This window comes from Neospora caninum, chromosome Ia (assembly GCF_000208865.1).
Source record: "Neospora caninum Liverpool complete genome, chromosome Ia".
NCBI lineage: Eukaryota > Apicomplexa > Conoidasida > Eucoccidiorida > Sarcocystidae > Neospora > Neospora caninum.
This window is the reverse complement of record NC_018385.1, coordinates 584,365-604,927: the sequence shown is the minus strand read 5'-3', so window position 1 is coordinate 604,927 and position 20,563 is coordinate 584,365. Positions and strand designations below refer to the sequence as shown.

Here is a 20,563-nt window from a genome sequence, read left to right as displayed (position 1 = left end):
TATGCCCATACGCACTGTATGCAATTAGGTGAACACACGGCGGCCGCAAACGCCTTTGCTCCAGCATTACGTACTCCTAGGTCCTGCTCAGGTCTTAAGAAAAATACGGAAGAGGCAACAGAAATCTGCGGCGCGGCCTCCACCAACGAAAACCCGCAGACTACTGTAGAGGAAAACAAACGTTTTCGCCGACACAGATGCTTGTTACAGTGGAGTTGCATCAATCGTGATCCGGGAGAATACCTTCTTAAACCTCAATTCACCTGTACATTTGCCTCGAGAGACGAGAAGGGCATCACTAACCGCCATGAGAAAAATGCAAAAATTAGAGTTTGAAACAGTCAAAGGTCACAGCAAAAATAACGATTCGACACGCTGGACTTGGTCTTCAGTAGCCTCACCACGCAGGCTACCCTGAAAGTTACTTGAATGTGAATCGAACCACGGGTAACGCATGTGCACAATTTTGCAGGAATCCCCGGGTGTGCCGAGTTCAGATCGCATCGGCTCTAGAAAGGTCTGTCCTTTTCAAGTCAATCCGGAAGAGGATTTGAAAGCCAAGAAACAGGCAGGAACGGAAGGCGTGCTCCCCTTCACGACAGCATGCTCATCGTCCTTCGGCTCTTCCATATACTCAGTGGGGTCATCGACAACGGAAAGCTTCGACGTCAAACGCTGCGACGAAGGAGAATGCGCTAGCTCCATGCTTCTTTCGGACACCAAGAAGTCCAGGAAACCACATTTTTTGTCCAGGTCGCCTGTATCTCTTCTAGGCGCCGCAGCTGCAGCCAGCTGGGTTCAAGAGCAGAACCGGACGAAGCTGAAGCGAGACGGCGACCTAGGTTTCCTTGCGTCTCCTTTCGGCAAAGCAAATTTGCACGATATGGTGTCCTTCCGAGGGGAAGAGCTGCGCATGAAGATTTTAGCCACAGGCGCAGCAAAGACGGGGAAATCGTGTCTAATTAAACGGTATTGTGAAGGTCGGTTTGTTGTGCGGAATGCCAGCACAATTGGCATTGATTATGGGGTAAAACTCGTCGAGGTCGAGGGTACACAAGCGCGTGTGAATTTCTTCGACTGTTCTGGAAGGAAGGAGTTTTCGGAGATTCGCCGGCCTTTCTACGATAATACCGATGGCCTTCTCCTCGTCTTCGACCTCACGCGCCGGGAAACATTCGACGAACTGCGCGAGTGGCTGAACGAAGCACACGCACACGGGTTGAGCATCTGCACAGAAAAAGAAAAAAGGAAGAGAAGGGGGGACACTGGCGAAGCAATTCCACTAGAGGAAGGCGGCGATAACGACGAGAATTCCTTCATTCCGGGTGAGGACCTTCTCCTTTGTGCCATGTTTTAAAAGGAGAGAAGGAGAGCCTACAGTTGCCGATTCTATGTGCAACCCGCTATCAGCGGGCTGACTGTTTTCCTCAGTCCGGTCTTTCTTGTGGAATCGCGTGAGCCTGAGGAGCGAATCCAGTTGCGCCGTTGTTCAAAGTGTCCCTTTGGCTCGGGAAAGGCGACAGCAGCGATATCAGATGAGATTCTCATTAGGAGTCATCTTAGCAAGCTTCGTTACTGTCCGTATCAGTTGACATTCGTTAAGACTACAGAACTCCAAGAAGTGTCCCATGCGGCGGAGACCGAACAAGAATGTATTTCTCACCTTTCGAGTTACTTTATTCACTTTGTACCCACCTCGTACGCTCTCCCTTCCCTCACTCTGTCCTCGTTTTCCTTCGTTTGTATACTCGGTCTTCTAGCCAGAACGAAATATCTTTTGTTTCCTTCGCAGTTGTTCTGCTGGCAAACAAAGACGACATGGGAGGTCGATGCGTGTCTACAGCCGAGATCTCTGCTTTTGCAGAATCCCACGGCATGCTGTTTTTCGAAACGTCTGCAAACACCAACCACAACGTAAGCAAGGCCCTTGAAACGCTCTTCTCTGTCGTTGCTCGAAGAGTATTGATGGCGCGGAAGAAGATCCTTTCTCAGGTCTTTGGAAGTGATGCCCCAAACAAGCAGCTGTCGCCACGTTCTGCGCGGCACGCAACATGACTTATATACAGAGCAAAGGTGATACCGGCAACTTCAGGTGGCGAAAACGCGTTTCGGGGGGGGAACTCGATGCGGATGTATTCCCGTGAAAATGAAGACACGGGCTCTTCTCTTCCGCTGGAAGTCCCCTCTTGAAACTTGAAGAAACGGACCGTCGAGTTGCCAGCAGGGACAGCAACCGGGGCGCCTCCCTGACCGTGAAATGTTGCCGTGTGACGCGCTTCGGACGGTTTCTGCTATAAACTGGGAAACCGCAACTGTGTTCCGCCGCCTCGTCTCGCCCCGCGTAGGCGAGATGACTTGCGCAGCGTATGGATCCCGCAGCTCCTGGCGGGACAGAGAATGGAAAACTTCTCTTTGACGCATGCTTCACTGTTTGACACGAGTCATTCGACGCTTCTTTCCAGAGTAGCGCAAACCCGTATACGATCTAGCTCACGGGACGAAACGACTAGTCCTGCTCCTTCTCAGTATTACTTGCTGTCCAGTCTTCTCAAGCGCCTCCCTTGCAAGAAAAGGGGAGCTGAGAAACAGACGAAAGATGTGCGAAGGAAGAAACCAGTGTAGACACCCAGCCTCTGAGTCACCCTCGTTCCGCTGCTACTTACGGTCATTTGCCTTTTAGTTCAGTGTGCAACTCTATTGGGGCTCTCCAGAGACAGGAAAGCACAGGCACAGGAGAAAAGAGAACGACGCTTCTCTACTGAGTGTGAACTGTTTGTTCAGAACGGTGCCTGCTCCACGTGCACAGGTGCATGTCGTCGTTATTAGGTAGCGTCCTTTTGAACCTTTTGCTTTTTCTGTGGGAAGTCTGATAGTTCAGTTGAGGTTCCACTCGAGTGACTGCGGGCAGACGTCGCTCCTTAACTCACTGGAAACACTTTTTGCTCGAGTGTCGCATTTCCCCCCCATTTCAAATATACATTCATCGTCGGAAGAGATGCCCCGGCTCCGCTCGATGGTAGCGTGTTCCGACCGCTCATATCGACTCGAAAGCTGCTGCGCAGCGGCAAATCCCGGTATCAGGGTTGGGGATGAAATTCACGACGGGTCAGTCTCGCGCTTCAGGGAAACGTGTATATATAGCTGCATCAAGATATGCATTTAGGGTATATCTCTGTACATTTATAGTCTAACCAAATATACGTAGAAGCGGAGTGTGTCGAGGGGTACCCGTTGCGTACCGGGGCTAGCGTGAGACATGTGTCGTGTGACAGTGAACTGTTAAAGCGCCGTGTCGCCGGTACATCGGACGCGTGAGAGACACCAAAAACCAGACTCGAGACGAGAGCGAGGATGACATGCCAGAGAAGGGAGATCGAGGTTGCTTTACAAGGAACGATGGACAGCTGGTTTCACGAAGTAAGCGCCGTGTGGACCTCGGCCCCAACATCGCCGTTCACCTTTCCCCCTCGACGTTCAGCATTCTTCCTCCCAACGCAGATGGCGCTCCTTTCCGGGCCCCAAGACGAAAGTCCCCTCACAACACGCTCCGACAAAGAGAAGGGAAACGCGCGTGCGAGGAACCCCTTCGCAGCAGCACTGGGACTGAGCCAGAACGGCTGCAGCCCCTGCATGCAGCCGCCCGTGACCGTTGGGAACGCGGCCAGTTGGGGCTGTAAAACGAAAACAAATTCTACAAATCGGGAACAAAGGAAACGAGACTGCGGGCAGAGAACCGCGGTGCCCCACCCGCCTGTCTGCGGAACTGCGAAGAACCCTGCCTGCATCCACGCCTTTTTGTGTGCTGTGTGCGGCTCTCTGAGTCTCCTCACTGACTTCCGTCCCTTTCGCAGCCTCCTAAATTTGCGGCTGCATTTGCCGTCCCCTGCTTTTCTCCGTTTCCCTTCCCGCTCGACTGCTCGCAAACTCGCAGCGGATTGACACAAGCGGAAGAGAAGCGAGAGACGGACGGGAAGAGAGGGAATCGAAGAGAAGAAACGCACGTATTGCCCGAACAGATCACGATTTTCGGCAGGCTGAACGCCGTCCCTGTGCGGCGTCGTTCTCGCCCACTCTCGTCCCTGCTCATTCTCTTCTCTGCGGGCGTCGACGCTCCTCCTCTTAGTCTGAGGTTGTCCTGTGTGCCGAAGGAGGAACCGCCGGCAAGGAAGAAGGGAAAGAGGATGCATGCCGTGATCTGTCCAAAGCCGCGGGATTCTCCGCTTCCGCGGGAGTGCCTGCCTCGCGCGTCACAGGTGTCCCCGTGGACTGTGTGGGGTCGGCTGTCCACTGGCCCGTCGAGCTCCCGTCTCCTGGCGCCTTCCCTTCCGCCTCTGCCCCTGGCGCGAGGGTCGAAGACGCCGGCGCAGACGAGGGGACATGCGAGGAGACACTTGCCTGCTGTGCGCATGCGGATGCAGGGCGCTCTTGAGGAAAAATGCAGCGCTCCGGGTCGAGCGACGAGACAGATTCAGAAAACGCGCTCTCTGTGCACGCACGAGAGGAAAGAGCCCGACCAGATCCCACGAGGAACTCGGCGAGGTCCGACGCCGTCACTATTCCGCAGACGCGGTCTCTGCATACAGAAAACGCAAACACCGCCACAGACGTCCCAAGCACACATGCAACACCCCAAGCAAAGGGGCAAAACAGACTAGCGGGGTAGAATACATGAATGTACATTTATATACATAAATATGCGCATACATAATGATGATGCGTACAAATCGTACACACATAAAGCACATATATCGCTGCGGAGATCCTCCTATGCGAGATTCGGCGTACGGCGACGCATGCACATTGGGTTCGGTGTGAGGCAGGAATTGAACAGATGGATAGCGGAGAGGCGCCGTGGGGGAAAACGAAATAGAGACGCTCCACTGGCAGAACGCAAGGGAGAGGAGAACGATAGGGCCACCCGCGTGAAAGAGACCAGGAGTCTATAGACGCATGCGGCTGCATGCACTTGCCCATCTCTGCACCTATGCCACTAAATAGAAATACATGAAAATAGATGTATTTATATTTTTATATTTATATATATATATATATATATATATATATATATGGATGTGCGGATATGATTGTAAACACCGGAAGCGAGCAAGACGGCGTGTGCGATAGTAGAGGGAACGAGAGACGTCTGAATGTAGGCCACAGCAGAGACAGGCAATTGAGAAAAGCGTACTCGTGATCGAGGAAAATGACACGGCGGTAGGGAGAGAACAGCACGCGAAGAAGAGCGTCCCGTAGAGAGACCGAAGCAACCAGCAAGCCTCCGGTTTGCGAGTCCAAGCGTCGACTTTCTCGGCTCGTCATTCGGCTCATCAGCCCAAAGCCGACGCCAGGTCTGTGCTGCAGAGGAGCCGTCCATCGCAAAAGAACAGAAACGGCAACGCTAAGGGGAGGGCAAACCGTAGCACGGCTGTGCGCATACACGTGAAAGCCCCCGAACCACACATGGCCTGCAGACGTCAAGACGCCCGGACCAACTACGTGGACGCCCCTCGCCGCCACCCAGCCGCTGCCACAAAAACGCATCTGCGCCAAGCGTGCTTATCCCTTCCACTGCACAGAGTCGCACACACGCATGCATGAACCCATGGTGTATTCATCGTCTGTGCGACCGCAGCTCCACCCCAAGTCACCAGCCGCCCCTCTACGAAAATCGGATAGATGCACAGCACAGGAGGCGCCGGGAGAGAACATCCGCATTTCCTGTGGGCCTTACCGGTAGGCGAACGACCGAGTCGAGCACGGGTTTCTTCGCCCCTTGAGAAGTTCCCGAGCCGTCTCCAGAGGGACAGGCTCCAAAGGGTGCGACGCCATAAGCGGCGTACGGCTCTGGCGAGAGACCGGGGCGGGAGTACCCAGCCCGACTTGCAAAGGCGTCTTGAGTGCGGCACGCCGAACCGTAGTAGGCAGAGGCACGGAAGGTGTGATAGTAGAGGGAAGACGCAAGACGATGTTGGTCTGGGGGATTCGCCGCGACGAGCGCCGCTGCCGCGCGGGCTTGTCGCTGTTGCTCGAGTTGCTCCTCTTGGTGCTTGAGTTGCCTGAGAGCTTCGCCGACTGGCTGTTCAATATCGAAGGGGGTCTAAAGGCAAGGCGAGGAATTGAAGAACGCAGCTTCCACCCCCCTGACCTGAGGTCAAACCCCATACACTCCATCCCTCTACCCACAGACGCAGAGATACAGAGACGACTCGGCCGAAAAACAAGACTCCGCGTCCATAACCCGGAACCAAAGCTACCGATACATATATCTCTACTTATATCAATATGTAGCTGTCTCTATATCTACATATACGTATATATATATATATATATATTTGTCTAGTTTTGAGTAGGAGAGACAAACGATCGTGAAGGGAGTTGTGGGAGATATGCAGGCCGCCAACTGACGGGACAAGACGTTAATTCGCATCCGCATGCAAAACCGTCCCGCTTGCATGTGCACACTTGAACAAGGGTCCGTCCGAAGCGAGATCCACGCGGGTGTCTCTTTGTATGTAGGCACAGGCGCCGCCGTGGACAATGCAGGAAGTCCACCTCGTGCACACCCCATCACGGCGCGAGGATGCATGCAAGAAAAAGGACAAACGCGCAAAAACCCTCCAAGGGCTTGGCTGAAGAGCAAACGCCACCTCAGACTAGTCGCCGAAACGCGTACGTTGTTGTGAATCGCCTGCAAGGCGAGAAGAAGAAAACTTTGCCGTGTGAAGCATCCGACATAAGCGCCTGAAGCGAGACAGATAAAAAGCCGGCACGTAAATACATATGCATACATACACAGGTGCCTGCACCGTTACACAAAAATATGCGCATATGCATATCTGTATACCGACAGAGTTATGAAAGGACGCCAACGGATGCTACAACGGAGGTAGCCTGCAGTTCACTGAATCCCCCCCCCCCCCCCCCCCCGCCCCTTCGCTACCTTCTGCGAAGCAGCGGAGCCAGTGTCTTCAGTCCTCTACACGCCCCTATGGTTGGAAAATGCATGCGAAGATGCGGTTTCATTAATCTATAAACAGGGGAAACGGGGGGGCGTTTTGGTCGGTTTGAAGCTTGGAGCGTCGTACGCGCTGTCCGGAGGAGACGTACCGCGTGAATTGACGACAGGAACGGCAGAAATGTCGCTTTCGTCGAGGGTTTCAATAACGCTCAAAACTGACTCCCCTGACCCCACAGTCACGATGTTCTCGAAAGTCCCAACTTGCAGGTGGTGCACGTGAAGATCGAACTCGGGGAGGTCCCCCCGTAGCTGAAGGAAAGAAGAAGGGAAGAAGCACACGCGGGGCTGAACAGGCGAGACACAGCGGCGTGGACAGCCGCCGCGTCTGTCGGGTGATCAAGCAGACTCTCGCCCCTCGCGCCGTGGAACGAAATGCCTGCTATATTCCTTTGCGGAAGAAACAGTGGGGAACCAATTCCGTCTATTCCCATCACAAAAGCACGCGCCATCGTGCCCCGGGGAAGTGGGAGGTGCACTTATCCCTGGACAAGCACGACGACGACGGACAACGTTTCAGCGCACGTCTTTGCAGCTTTGCATCCATACATCAAACCACGTGTACATACAGTCACACGTATCCTGCAGATCCACAGGAGTCGAGAGCAACAGGGAATTGCGTAGATGTGGATGTGCGGCAGAGAAAGAGAGAAAGGCCTACGAGATGAGCACGTGGCTTTATGGACAGGGGAGAGGGGCACTTGCACATACGCCAGGAGAGAAAACGCGAGGAATGCATGCATCATCTCAGAAATTATAGACGTGGGAAGATTGGTTTTGCGTCCGTTCAAAAAAGGCCACGGGCGTCCCTACAGAAATTAGAAAAAAAAGAAAAACGATCCCGCAACTCACGTGCTGCACGGCGTGGGCGAGGAGCGCTCTCAAAGTGATGACAATCATGGGCGCCTGGCGCTCATCATTCCAGAGCGCGACGGTCGCCGATCTGAGGCCAGAGACACGGCGGGAAAAGGTGCATCAGAGGTGAAAACAGAGAGAAGAGCGAACCAGCGAGACAGCCGAGCGGCGCTCATCGACCGAACGACACAACACACAGACTGGATCCCGAGAAGAGAGGAAACAAACAACCCACCCAGAGGACGGCGGAGGGAAGAAATGGGAAGAAGGAACGAAACAGGAATCAGACAAAGACGACGCCGACGAAAACAGTGGGAAACACGAAGAAGGAAGGCGAGAAAAAGGAGACGTCTAGGAAATCAGTGAAAGCTGGGAGGATACAGCCGCACCTTCTTTGTTTTCCTGTTCCTGTTTCAACATGGTTACAGTGGACAGTGCCAAGGAATGGCACTATCGACGCGGGACGACCTCCAAGTCTTCTTGTTCGGAACGTTCATCTGCATCGCCTCTCCCCAGTCCTACTGTTTGCCCGTGGGCGAGGACGCCGGAGCTCACCTGTTTTGCAGCTGAAGCAGCAAGGCCTCGAGCGGCGGTCTGTTGGGTTCGATGTACAGCACGGGCGATGGCGTCTTGTAGAAGGCTGAACAGGCAAAGAAAGGGAGACAGCAATCCGCGGAGACAGCGAAAGCCGGAGCGGTGGCTCTCATGCCAAGACAAGGACGGGAGAAGAGACACCGAGATGAGCCGACGGGGAGTGCAAAAGAGCGAGAGGACCCAACTAAGACAAGAGAGGTAAGCCAGGAAAGAGAGGGCGGGAACTTCGAAGCAGAAGACCGAGGAGGAAGAGAACGCGAGAAAAGGGAGCTCAGGGGCTGAAGAGAATACGATGGACGACAGGACCGACCCCGCAGCCGAGACAGCCGGAACGACGAAGAGGGAAGGGTGAGAGAAGACGCCCGAAAGAAACGCAGGTGAACGCCACTCACCTCTCCACTGCTGAAAGGTCCATGTCCACGGCGGCGGCGCCCCACACAGAATGGCGAAGACTGTCTCTTCCGATTGCGCGCCGTCATCAGAGATCGAGGACGGCAGAGGCGAGGAACACGGGCGAGAAGCCGGGACAGAGACCGAGGGAGAGGTCGAACTCGAAGGGCGGGAAGGCGACACGGCAGAAGACGGGGGGGCGGCGTCTTCGCCTCGCTGGCCGAGATGCTCTTGAGGATCAGACGCGTGCACACTGGACTGAGAGCGAGAATGTTCTCGCCCTTCCTCGCACGCCTCTCGCTTTTCGACCTCGTCCCTCCCGGCAGGCTCTCGCCCTTTCCTGTCCGTGCCTCGCGAACCCGCCGAGGCGGAGTCGCCAGGTTTCCCGTTTCGTCCTGCAAGTGAAGGGACAAGCGCGGAACGGAGACGTCTCTCTCCCAAAGCATCTTCACAGTCTACCGCAAGACACACGAGGACGGCAACGCACCCGCTACGTCCTCCCCCCCCCACCCCCCCCCTGCCCCCGGTCCCCGCCCGTCTCCCGATGCTCGCGCTCCCGCGCATGTGTCCTATCTGGATGCGGTTCGTCTTCCTGGGCTCTTCCTTTTGCGAGGCCCCGACACAGGTTTTCCCTTCTTCGGCCTCTCTGTGTCGACTCTCTCGCTTTCGTTTCTTCCGCGTTTCCGTCTTCGTCTCGCGCCTCATCCGCGAACAATCGTCCCCGTCTCTGCCTCTCTCTGCTTCTTCCCCTACTTCTCACCAACTAGACATCCGACACGCAAAAATCCCGGAACCCTCCTTGTCTGTACACACAGTTTTCGTCCCCGCGGCGCCGTGCCGCCTAGTTCGCTGCGCCACCTTTCTCTCCGCCCGCCCCTCTGCAGCTGTCTGTTCGCAGGTGCATGCACTGGTTTCCGGCACCGCCGCTGCATGCGTACCTCCCTTGCCTTTTCGGCCCGCGCCGGGTTTGGGCGACGGCGCGCCGCCGTGCTTCGCCCTCAGCCAGTACGCCCAGCAGATGAAGAAGGCGCAGAGCTCTCTGTCGTCCATGAAACCCGTGATCACTTTCGCAGTCTCGTCGTAGAGCCACACGCCATGCGCGCCGATCCCGCGCGCCAAGTCGCTGCGCATGCGCAGGCACGAGACAGCGGGGAGAGACGGCTTTCTGTCCAGCGACTGAGACGAGGCGCCGCGAGCTAGCGGTGACTGGCGCGTGCCCGCGCGCTCGTCCTTCTCACTCCGCAGCTTCGGGTCCTGACGCGCAGCGTCTCTCTCGTCGCTCGGGGGGGAGGCGCACGCGCCTCCGACAGCCTTTGCGGCGGCATGATGCGTGGACGGCGAAAAGGCATGCGCACCGGTCTCTGGGGGCGAGAAGGCGGCGAGCGGGTCGGCGCCCGCAAACGCCGCAGCGCCCAGCGTGGCGGGAGACAGAACGGTGGGCGGGGGCGACGCCGGCTGTCTCTTCGGCTGGGAAGAAACGCGTGAGGCGGGCGACGGGCACGCAGCGTCGCGAGGTGACCGTGGCACAAGCTCCGCAGCGCATGCAGAGAGCGTCTCGCCGTCGGCCACGGGGTGCGAAGGCGAAGCCGGGGAGGAGCGGCGAGGGGCGGGCGTAAAGGGAGCGCACGGGAAGGGCCGGTAGAAGAACTCCTTCAAAGCCTGTCGAAAGAGAAGAACAGCGACGGAGTGCATGGTGGAGAGGAGGAAGGGGAAACCCAATTACCGTGCGTCAGGCTCCAAAGATAACAGTACTCTGGGGCTCAAAACTGCGCGTCAGCAGACTGAAACTGAAGAGGAGACGGAAGACGACGCGAGACGAAGAGACAGATGCACGGTACGGAGAGGCGCCACGTGTTCCGGAGGAAGCAGGATGGACCGAGCCGTGGATATCGCAGCAAAGAGGAGAAAGGGAAGAAAAAGATAGCAAAGTGCGCAGACAGGACGCCTTGACGGTCACGCCCCACACACAGGCACTTGGTCTATTTTTTGAGCGAGGGGAAAGAAGGATCAGCGAGAAGCAAAAGGGACGGCCCCACGTTGCTTGAGAAGATGAGACACCGGAGACACAGGTTGGAAGAGAGAGATCAGGGCACAGACCTCCATATGGGAAGGGGAAGAGAGACAGGGGAGACGACAACGCAGAGAGGAAAAAGCTGGAGGCTTGAGTTCTCAGATTTACCTGGAGCGCAGTCGAGACAAAGAGGCGATTATCGACCACGAGCAGCTTCGTCAAACCAGGAGTCACGTCGACAACTTCGTTGTGGGAGAAAAATTGAACGACATGCTGGAAGAGAAGACCGGGGATGATGCTCACTGCTCCTTCTCTGTTTGCTGTTCCCGCTCGATTTGGTTCGCGTTCGACGGCGTGTCCACTCGTTCCGCTGAGCGTCCTTCGCTCTTCGTAGCCCGGCTCCTGAGGGTAGAACACTTCTTCCCTCCTCGACATTTTCGCAGGTTTTTCCGGCTCTGGAAGTGCGCTGAGATCTTTCGACAAAAGAATGGACTGAAGGGTGCAGAGGAGGAAAGGACAGGAGGAAATCAGCGTTACGGTTGGAGCATGATGCTAGCGAGTTCTGGATTCCCGCGGATGCAGGGACAAAGGCCATTTTCCGGCAAGTGCTTTCGGTTCGAACGGGCCCCGGCGGAAACGATGCGCCCGAGGGACGAGAATAGTGTGGGGGAGACGAAAGCAAAAAGAGAAAACAACGGAGGAAAAGGAGTCATACAACAGAGCGAGACGAGAGAACAGGCGAGAGAGGAGCGCCGGGAGTCCAGCGCAGCGGTCTCCCGACGAGAACCCGAGGGTACCGTAGCTCCGAACCGGACTGGGAAAACCTTGCGTGGTTCCTAAAGAAAAGAAAGGGAGGGAAAACGGAGACAACGGGCCGAAAACCGAGACCGCCGCAGGACGACGCGAACGGTAGATGGGAATGCGCCCGCGAGATCGGACAGGGGGGTGTCGTCTGAGCCGCGGAATCAAGAAAAGGTGGAGGGGGAAAAGGAATCGATTCGGAGAAGAAACGAAGTTTTCATTTGACGGAGACGAGGACACGAAAGCCGCGAGGATGGGCCAGGTACAGATGTGTTTGTCGAGCATCCTTCGGTGGAGTTCCGCCGCTCCAGGCGACACCCAGGGTCACCCAAGCGTTGAAGGCGGCAGTTTCCTTTGAGGAAAGAGCAAAAACGCGGAAAGAGGAGAGAAGTGAACAAAGTCCTCGGCAAGAAAGAGAAGGAGGGAACCTAGCAGGAAACGACGAAAGCGCCGCCGAGTTGTGGCCGCAAAGACCTACGCCGTCTCTCTGGTTTTTGTACATGCAACAGACATGTCTCCTTTCCTGCACAAATGAACTAGCTCTTTGGAGAGGAAAACGGATGGCGACCGCACCCGTCTTCTGTCCTGTACCTCCAGAATCATTTAAAAGAGGGCAGGGCGTCCCGATTTTTCACATCGCAGGCAAGAAAAGTAGCTGCAAACATGCATTTCCCCGGTCCCGGTTTTTAGAGCGGGGCGACGCATGTACTCGTGCTGCTGTCGGACAAATGCGTTTTTAGAAGGATCGATTGTCGAGCCGTCCAGTCGCTGGCGCGGAGCAGCTTTTTTCTTCCGACGTCGTGATCGGCGATCTCTTCCCGTTTTCTACGGTGCGGCTTTTTTCCAACCTAGCCAGCAAAGTAAGGCGGAAAAGGGTGTGCAGTGCTGAGTTTCCTTACGCGGCCAGCCTCTGGAGCGTTTTGGGACCGACGGTTTCGCACAGGACTTGGACGACTTGCTGAACCTTCACGTTATCCATACCGGCAAAACAACTTACTCGGAGCAGCCGAACCAAAAAGCTCTCAAACTGTAGAGTCCTCTTTTCGGTTTGGGAAAACCTCCTGTGGGAAAGTGGCTCTTCGACAGTGAGAAAGAAGCTTCTGGGGACTCTTACGCAACGCCAGGCGGGTCGGGTCGCGCCAAGCATGGTAGCGAAAGTCTCTTTGCCGAAACTGCCTTTTTTTGCTGAAACTCTCACAGCTGCGCCCGGGGCTTTCGCTGAACGTTTTGTGAGGTAGGAGCCGTTATCTGGAGAAGAAGAAAGAGGTGTACTCAGACGAAATCTCTCACCAAGCCCTCTTGAACCCTTCACACTCACCTGGCTCTTCAGCGGTGAAGCGGGAGACAGCGTAGCCCGCCTGCGCGGGTTGTAGAAAGAAGGCTGCTCATCTGTCGCCAACACGGGCCGTAAACGTGAATTCATGATGATCCCCTTTGAAATCGTTTCGCTAGTTGTGGAGCTGGGTTGTCGCAGGGATAGTAAGCCTCATTAGAAGTTCCTCACTTCGTCGCCACAACAGACACCCTAGGCAGGAATAAGCGGACCTCCGATCCGTGGTACCTCGGGCGCGCCTTCCGTCTTGTGTTTGACAAACCAAGTAGTAAGGAGTGTATAAATTGAACTGGTGCCTCAACAGCTGTCAATGGAGGCCTGGCAACAAGGCTGTGATGGAGCACCGGCGGTTGCTGTCGCTGCACATGCAGGGTGTGAAGGCACATTCTTGCCTTGAGATGTCGGAAATTCGAGATCCGACGTTCAATCATTGACCTCTTGAACACATCAGAAATCAAAAGCTAGGAACGAGAGCCTTCACAAGCGCTACTTCAAGGGACTTACGGGGAACAGTGAAGGCTCCACCGTAGAAGTGCATACGTATCGTGCTGAAATTAGGTACCCGGTGTTTGTATCAATTTCTAGACCGACAGCCATCATGTACGCAAGCGAAGCTACGGCAGCGAAAATTAAGGCTGTCTCTCCCTCGCTCATGACGCGGCCCGAGAGTAGACGGCGACGCGTTTTGACTGCTGTCGGGTGTACCTATCACCGACGCCAGGGGATGCGTTCATTCTTTTGTGTAAAACTTCAAAATTTGGGCTTAATGCGCGGCAACCAACTTGCATGTCGCGCAGCAGTTCATGGAGAGCCTTTGAACACACCGCGTAGCAATTTATCGGCCAGAGATCGAATCACTAAGCACATGGCCAAACTGTTGGAATCCTTCGCTTGCAAACCCAAATTGTTGATGCATTTCCCTTGTAACCAAAAAGTATACATATGTCCACGAGTCTAACTATGCGGTAGATGGTGTTGATGACTACCCAGACACCTTCAATGTTGGGGGCTCGTGTGGACAGTCTATTTTGAAATATTACATGCTGCCACCAACAGGGGAGGTGCGCCAAAGTATCCACCGGAAACCGTGATTGCGAGATTTCGCCCAGCACCAAAATTGCTGGTAGCATGCTCGTCGGGCCTTTCTGCACAAGGCCACGGTGCTCGCTCACAACTGCAAACCTTTCAAACTGGGTACACAAAGAGATGGCAGACATATGCAGCTCTTCTGGATACAAACCGGATATAAAATTGGCACGGGTAGTTCGCCCCGGCCACCGTTGATGGTATACCTGTCCCTGTTAGTACTAGAGAGGCGGCTACCGGAAAAGCTTTGCCAAGCACCGCTCCAGAGTTTCAGTTGACCGTTCAGAGAGGCCAATTTTTGTGGCAAATGCTCTCCAGGGTGTATTCTCCATTGCCATCATACCTCGTATTTCCGCTTCTTTCACACCCGCATCCTTCAGCTTATCAGACAGCTCTTTGAATGCCAGGGCGTCTTTGATCGTCACCTTCATGTAAGGTCCAAGAATCCGTCGGAGATCGTCGAGAGTCTTTGCCTTCATTAGTTCCGCAAGGTTTTCAGATTTCAGGAATTTGTCGATATCTGACTCTGTTTTATCGAAGGCGACATCTGATTCAGTTTTCTCATTGAGGGCCCCATCGGCTTTTTCAGGTGATTCTCCTTGCTCGGCTTTCTGCCCTGGTTCGTCAGACGGGATGCTGTCCTCTGTTTCTCTCTCGAGTTCCGGCGTCTTGCCGTTCCCAGGTACCCTCGAAGAAAACCCATTTCTGTTCTGTCTGGGCAGAAACTCGTCTGATTTCCCTTCTTTGCCGGATGGATCGGATTCTCTCTGGCCTCTCCCGTACCTTTTTTCTCCCGGTTCTGCGGTTTTGTGTGTCTGAACATCCGTTTCGCCTCCACGCACTCCATCCCTGCGTCTCCGCCGGGAGCTTCCCTCGGTCTGGGACACCCTCCCTCCTCCGAAACTCGTAGACTCGTCTGTGTGGTCAAGCTGCTCAGCCGCGGTCGCCGGCGTGTGCTCGCCTGCGGCCTCTTCCTGATCATCAGACACTGTGGATCCTCCATTTGCATGTGCGACAACGGGCTCCTCTAGCTGGTTTGCCGGCGATAAAAACAGTTCCTTTGACTGGTCTACGGTGTCAGGCCGGTGATGTGCGTGACGACCGTCGTCTCCGGATTCCGTCTGAGAAACGTGTGGCGAAAACGTGGAAAGAAAAGCAGTGATTGCAGGAGACGAGTCCTTCATCTTCGAAGGATCGTCATGGTATGTGTGGAGCCCGCCCCCCGCTGCCTCTCTGTCACGATAATCCGTTCCGTGACCGTTTAAATCTGGAAGGGACCCGTCGGTAGGCATGTCGCCGAGTGTCGCTTTTCGGGTTTGGGCTGTTTCGTTAGTCTCATCAGCTGGAGCGCTGAATTGCCTGTTCCGCGGGCCTGACGCAGTCCCGGAGAGGACGTCGTGCGGATTGTCTTTCTCAGGCTCCCCTGGCGCCGTTCCAGTTTCAAGGGCGTCTTCCGATGCCGATGTAGCCGACTCGCCAGGCGCGGTCGTCGGATCTCCCGTTGTCTCACCGAGGACCACGTCATCTGGGAATCCTTTTTCCTTCTCTTCGTCGTTTGCCCCTGCGTTCACGGTATCCGAGGCAGAAGGCGTGCCTTTCTGCACTGACCCATAGCGGGATGCCGGCAAAGTTGTGACGCGATGTGCATGAGCTGACGCTTCTTCTGTTGTCCGTTCTTCCACGGACCGGTCGTCCAGGGTCTTGTCTGCATTCGCTGCAGATGATGCCTGCTCTTTTGCGCCAAAGTTGGTTTCGTGCTGAATAAGGGCGGCAGCGGTTGGTCCTTCCTCGTTCTTGAGAGTTTCATCTTGTTCCTGTGAAAGGGTCGTGTTGTCTTCGGAAATCTCAGGTGGAACAGAAGTCGCAAGATCCGACTCACTCCTTTCACTGCCCAGTAGAGGTCCGTCTTCGTCGGCCACGGCCTCTTCAGCTTCGAGGTTTCCCTGAAGCATCTCGGAGGCGGATGACTCCGTTGGCGCCTCCTCTTCATCTGCGATGTCCGGAGACACGCTGGGTGAGTAGTCATCTCCTTGCGTCTGCAGAAAAGCCTCGGATTCAACGCTGTCGATCTCATTGCTTCCATGTTTCAGGTTCTCCGAGACAGCCGGAGGAGCCCCTTCACGTGTGGACGCCTCATCAGCCACTGGAGCTGAACCTGGGGGAATGCCTTCAATCTCAGATATCTCGTCTTCCGCGGTAGGTTGTCGTGTGCTCTCCGCCTCTCTTCTACCATGGTCCTCCTCATTCGTTCTACCTTCGTCTGCATTGGGGGTGCTTTCCCCAGACGAACCGTTGGCGGAATCTTGCTTCTGCTTGGCGTTCACGTCCTGTTCGTGTCGGCGGTCCTCTGTATGGGTTACTGGTTCTTTCACCGGCTCGTCGCCTTCCTCTGCAGCTTCCGCATCTTTCCTCCTCACCGGAACTGCGTCCCATTCCGGGTTATTCTCCAGTGAGGTCCCAACCTCTTCGGAAGGACGGGTGCCGCTTTGCACAGAATGCTGCTGGTTGGAAGAATTTTCATGCGGCAACAATGCCTCCCCATCTTCTTTTGTGGATGCGGAAACAATCTCTTGGAAATGCACGGGAACCTTGTTCGATCTGGAAGAGAATGCCGCGTCTTCACCGGTGGAAACAACAGAAATAGGCTCGGAATGTAGCCTAGCCGCCATGGAATCGGCCGATGGCCCAGCAACGCTGCTAGCCGGGGTATCTGTGAGGTGTGAGATCTCTTGTCGCACCTCCGTTACAGTGGGGAGGCTGTTTAACGCAGCAGAGGAAACAGGATCGACGTCGTCTGGAGCCGGCTCCTTCGCGGAATTCATCGCAGGGACATGAGGAAGGACTATCGTCTCGTTTTCGTCTATCTCCGGGTCCGCTCGCGGAGAACTGCTGGTGAGAACCTTTACAGACTTGGGAAAAGTGGAGTTTCGTTGAATGGAGGCATACTCTAAGATATCGGAAGTTGAAACAAGCAGCTCTGGAGTTGTACCAACTGCCGGGGTGAGGTCACGGTCTTCAGTGACTCCTGTTGTGGAGATCGTAGAAGGGTGACCATCTCGATTGTTGATCTCTTCGTGTCTAAGAGACAAATTCTTTGATGTCGAAGAGGAAGAGTCGATGTTGGGTGCCTGGGGAGGCTCAGGGAACAGGGTTGGAGATGTGGTAGCGGCAGCAACAGGGGCCCGCTCCGTCGCAGTGCAGAAATCCGCTATACTGAACGTCTTCAACTCGGCACCTAGCACCAGCAACTGATTCCCGATTGCTGGACTTTCTTTTGTGGAGTCTGGAGGATCAAACGGTCCATCACGGGCAGCCGCAGTTGACAATATGTCGCCCACTGCATGAATTTTATCTTCCAAGTTCGCCCATGCCCTGAACATGTCCTGTACAGGAAACAAAATCACATGGCAGAGAGTCAGAAAAAAGAACGCCTCAGGAAGGGACTGACAAAAAGTCAGATCTCTGTTGCTAAACAGCGTAAACTACGCACACCGACGATATACCCCGCTTCTTTCCGCCATCATCGTGGAAAGTTGCACCACGGAGGACATGGCTTCAAATTGCACTGTATCGGCGCCAGTGGCGTGGGAGAAACGATTATAAGGACGAGAACAGGTGTGAGCAATGTGTTGCCTGCGAGGAAGACGCAGAGGCCGACAGCATGAGGAGACTACGAGCGACAGGATGAGCGGGGAAGCCCACAGGAAAGCAGGGGGAGGCCAACTGACGAGGGATCGGATCGGCACAGCGAAGACCAAATCTCCAAACAAGTCTCGGCAGCTCAGCGGAGCCGCGGCGAGGTTACTGAGGCCACACAAACCTGAGGCGACATGACACGGAGGCGAAAAGATATCGCCGAAGACAAGAGAATCGATGAACCGGCGAGATTGAATATTGCTAGCAAACACTGAAATGACTATGACGTTGTCATGCGCTGGACAAAAAGAGAAAGTCTCATATCGTTGTGCTCTGCCACCCGATCTTCTCGTTGCTCTGGGATTCCTTACATCTAATCTGTTGATTGTTTGCACGATATCGTCCGTTGTTTCCGCCAGTTTTTTCATATCCGCGTTTCCACCCTCGTCACTCTTGGCTAAGTTGTTGAGAGCCTCTGTTGCCCAAACAACACTACTCAGTACACCAGGAGTGGCGATTACAGATTCTTCACTGCGTTCGAGCAGACGGAGCGTCAACGAGAACCCGACAACGGCGGCCAGAAGAGCTTCTTGACGATTTTGTGGCGCTGTCTCAGCTGCTGACCGATTGTCACCGAAGCTGAAACCTTCCAAGCTAGAGGGTGCGCCTATCTTGTCATCTGGTCGACTTTTCTTAAAGAGACTTCCTTTTTGTGGCTCGGGACCTGGATCTCCCGAGTTAGTTGCTGGCGACACAGAATCATAAGAATCTTGGGGGGACTCGACAAGACTGAAGAGCTTCCCTTTCCTCCTGAACCCCGTACGGACGCCTGCCCAACGAGTGCCCCCGCTTTTCTTTTGCAAGTTGTTGTCAAGTGGTTTCACAGAAGTCCCTTCAGAAGCAAACAAGGTTGGAGAGACAGTTGTACAGAGGGCAGGGAAGCCCGTCATGCAGAGCAACAGCACAAGCGCTGCTGTAACAAGCAGGCAGGCCTGCTGCCTACCTACCTTCGTGATCACCATTGTTTTCAATTGGCAAGAACCCCAACCTCTCCCTGCCAAGGAAGAGAAATCTTGAACACACCCGTTGTGGCTATATCCTCATACAGATGTGTATGCATGCATGTATATCTCTATCCATTTGAAAGCAGCACTGACAATCGCTGACCCACGTGATATTCCGGACCTGCTATTCCCTGGGGAAAACCTCTGAGATTTACCAAACGGCAAAAATACCGACGCCAAGAAATCATACACCTTTCGGTGACAGGAGGACGAGAAGTAGTTCAACTGAGAGGCGTGATAGGTGCCTGTTGACGTCTCCCTGTCCAGCACGATTGGCAGTCGTGATGCGTGCCTCTGTTCCTAGTCGAGAAGTACGATGCAATCACACACATAAACTAGCAGAAAAACACACACAGACGTTCTGCCTGTAATATCTTTTAGCACGCCGAACAAGATCAGCTGCTCCCGTCGGATACGATAGCCGTCAGCGTCTCGCAAAAAACTCGAGGCGAGATCGAGCGCTAAAGATGCGTCCTAAAGCTGCGTCTGTTCTTGTAACGTGGTTGCAGAACACGACCGCAACGATATCTCATCCTTCACAGCCCTGACGACGCGGTCGGCAGTCCGTAGTTCATGCTGTGAACGCGAAACAGCATCAGGCAAAAAAACTGGAATATGCTTGCGGTGCCATACGATAGATTAGTGGCTGCCGTGTCACGCGCATCTTACCTGTCCTGTGGGACGGACCAGTTTTGGCGGGCAAACAAGGGAGGGCACCATGGCACTTTCCCACTTGCTCTACTGTGGCTCTCCCACTGGAGAAAACTTCAAATGAAGAGCGAACAGGCTACACATATATAAACAGAGGTATCATTAAGGCTAGCTAATTGAGTACAAGTGTATGCTCCCTCCAGTATCGTTGGCGAGAGGACCGCGGTCAGCGCGTCATTGCTGCTTTTGTAACGCAGATGTGTCGCTTCATGCACTGCCTCCATCCACTCGTTGACACGCAACTTCGCCGAACTTCCGAGCGAGGACTCGTGGTTTACTCAAAATCCTTGCTGCGTTCGAAACCTCCCGTCCAACAATTGCGTCGAATTGGACCCGAATGAATCCTTCCCAACAAGGTATACCTTTCCGCCTCGCGTAGGGACTTCGGTTTCTAAGCTGGGAATGGACTTTGCTGTGTTTCTCCCTTGCTGACCAGTCAACTGTGAAGTACACAGTCTGTGCAAGCAAAAGGATTAACCAGCCAGATTACTGAAGCTACACTTCGCTACACATATACAACGGGATTTCTAGGTTCATACAAACCGAGCATCAGCCGTGGTGTATTCCGTCGATCTCCAGAAGGCCACCGAACGACCCTTCGTCAACATCGTACCATTATCTACAAACCATACACCGAATACCTGAAGCAAGAGTTGTGCGGAGGGTTCGTCTGCTTTCTTGCTCTGTCCACCTCCTGTGTGCACTGTATGATGCAGTTTCGTTTTTCAGCATGATATATTACTGTTAAAAAAGTGCAAGTCGACTTGCGCTTACACCGTCGGACGTCCGGCACCGCCCGTTTTGCTGCCGAGGGTCGGACCGAGTGTATCAGACCCTGCAATATCATGTTCCACTTCGACGAATAAATCGGTAGCTCCATTGGCTCGGTACACTGTTGGTATGCACTTAGCGAAGGGTGCCTAGATGAAGTGCCTGTCGTAATGCGGAACCTACAGTAACGCCATCTACTACCTTCACCACATATCCCGGTCGCCACGAGTATGCATTTTCGCTGTGGTGAGCTCACGAGCACCATCAGGTGTCCCGCCTATGTTGATACGTTCTTG

General features: G+C 54.5%; 2 protein-coding genes across 2 annotated transcripts; both read right to left on the bottom strand.

The window, feature by feature from the left end:
* Positions 1-4,468: 4,468 nt before the first annotated feature.
* NCLIV_000712 (conserved hypothetical protein) lies at positions 4,469-11,300 on the bottom strand (the record flags this gene model as incomplete). Its single annotated transcript, XM_003879561.1, has 9 exons — positions 4,469-4,571; positions 5,189-5,355; positions 5,732-6,097; positions 6,674-6,741; positions 7,108-7,267; positions 7,868-7,921; positions 8,426-9,249; positions 9,793-10,513; positions 11,034-11,300. 9 exons carry the CDS (start codon positions 11,298-11,300, stop codon positions 4,469-4,471), a joined length of 2,730 nt encoding a protein of 909 aa, XP_003879610.1.
* A 1,684-nt stretch (positions 11,301-12,984) lies between these two features.
* On the bottom strand, positions 12,985-20,416 carry NCLIV_000711 (conserved hypothetical protein; the record flags this gene model as incomplete). Its single annotated transcript, XM_003879560.1, has 5 exons — positions 12,985-13,055; positions 14,429-17,468; positions 18,093-18,196; positions 18,729-18,775; positions 20,271-20,416. Coding segments are annotated over 5 exons (3,408 nt in total), but the record flags the coding sequence as incomplete, so codon positions are not given.
* Positions 20,417-20,563: the final 147 nt, after the last annotated feature.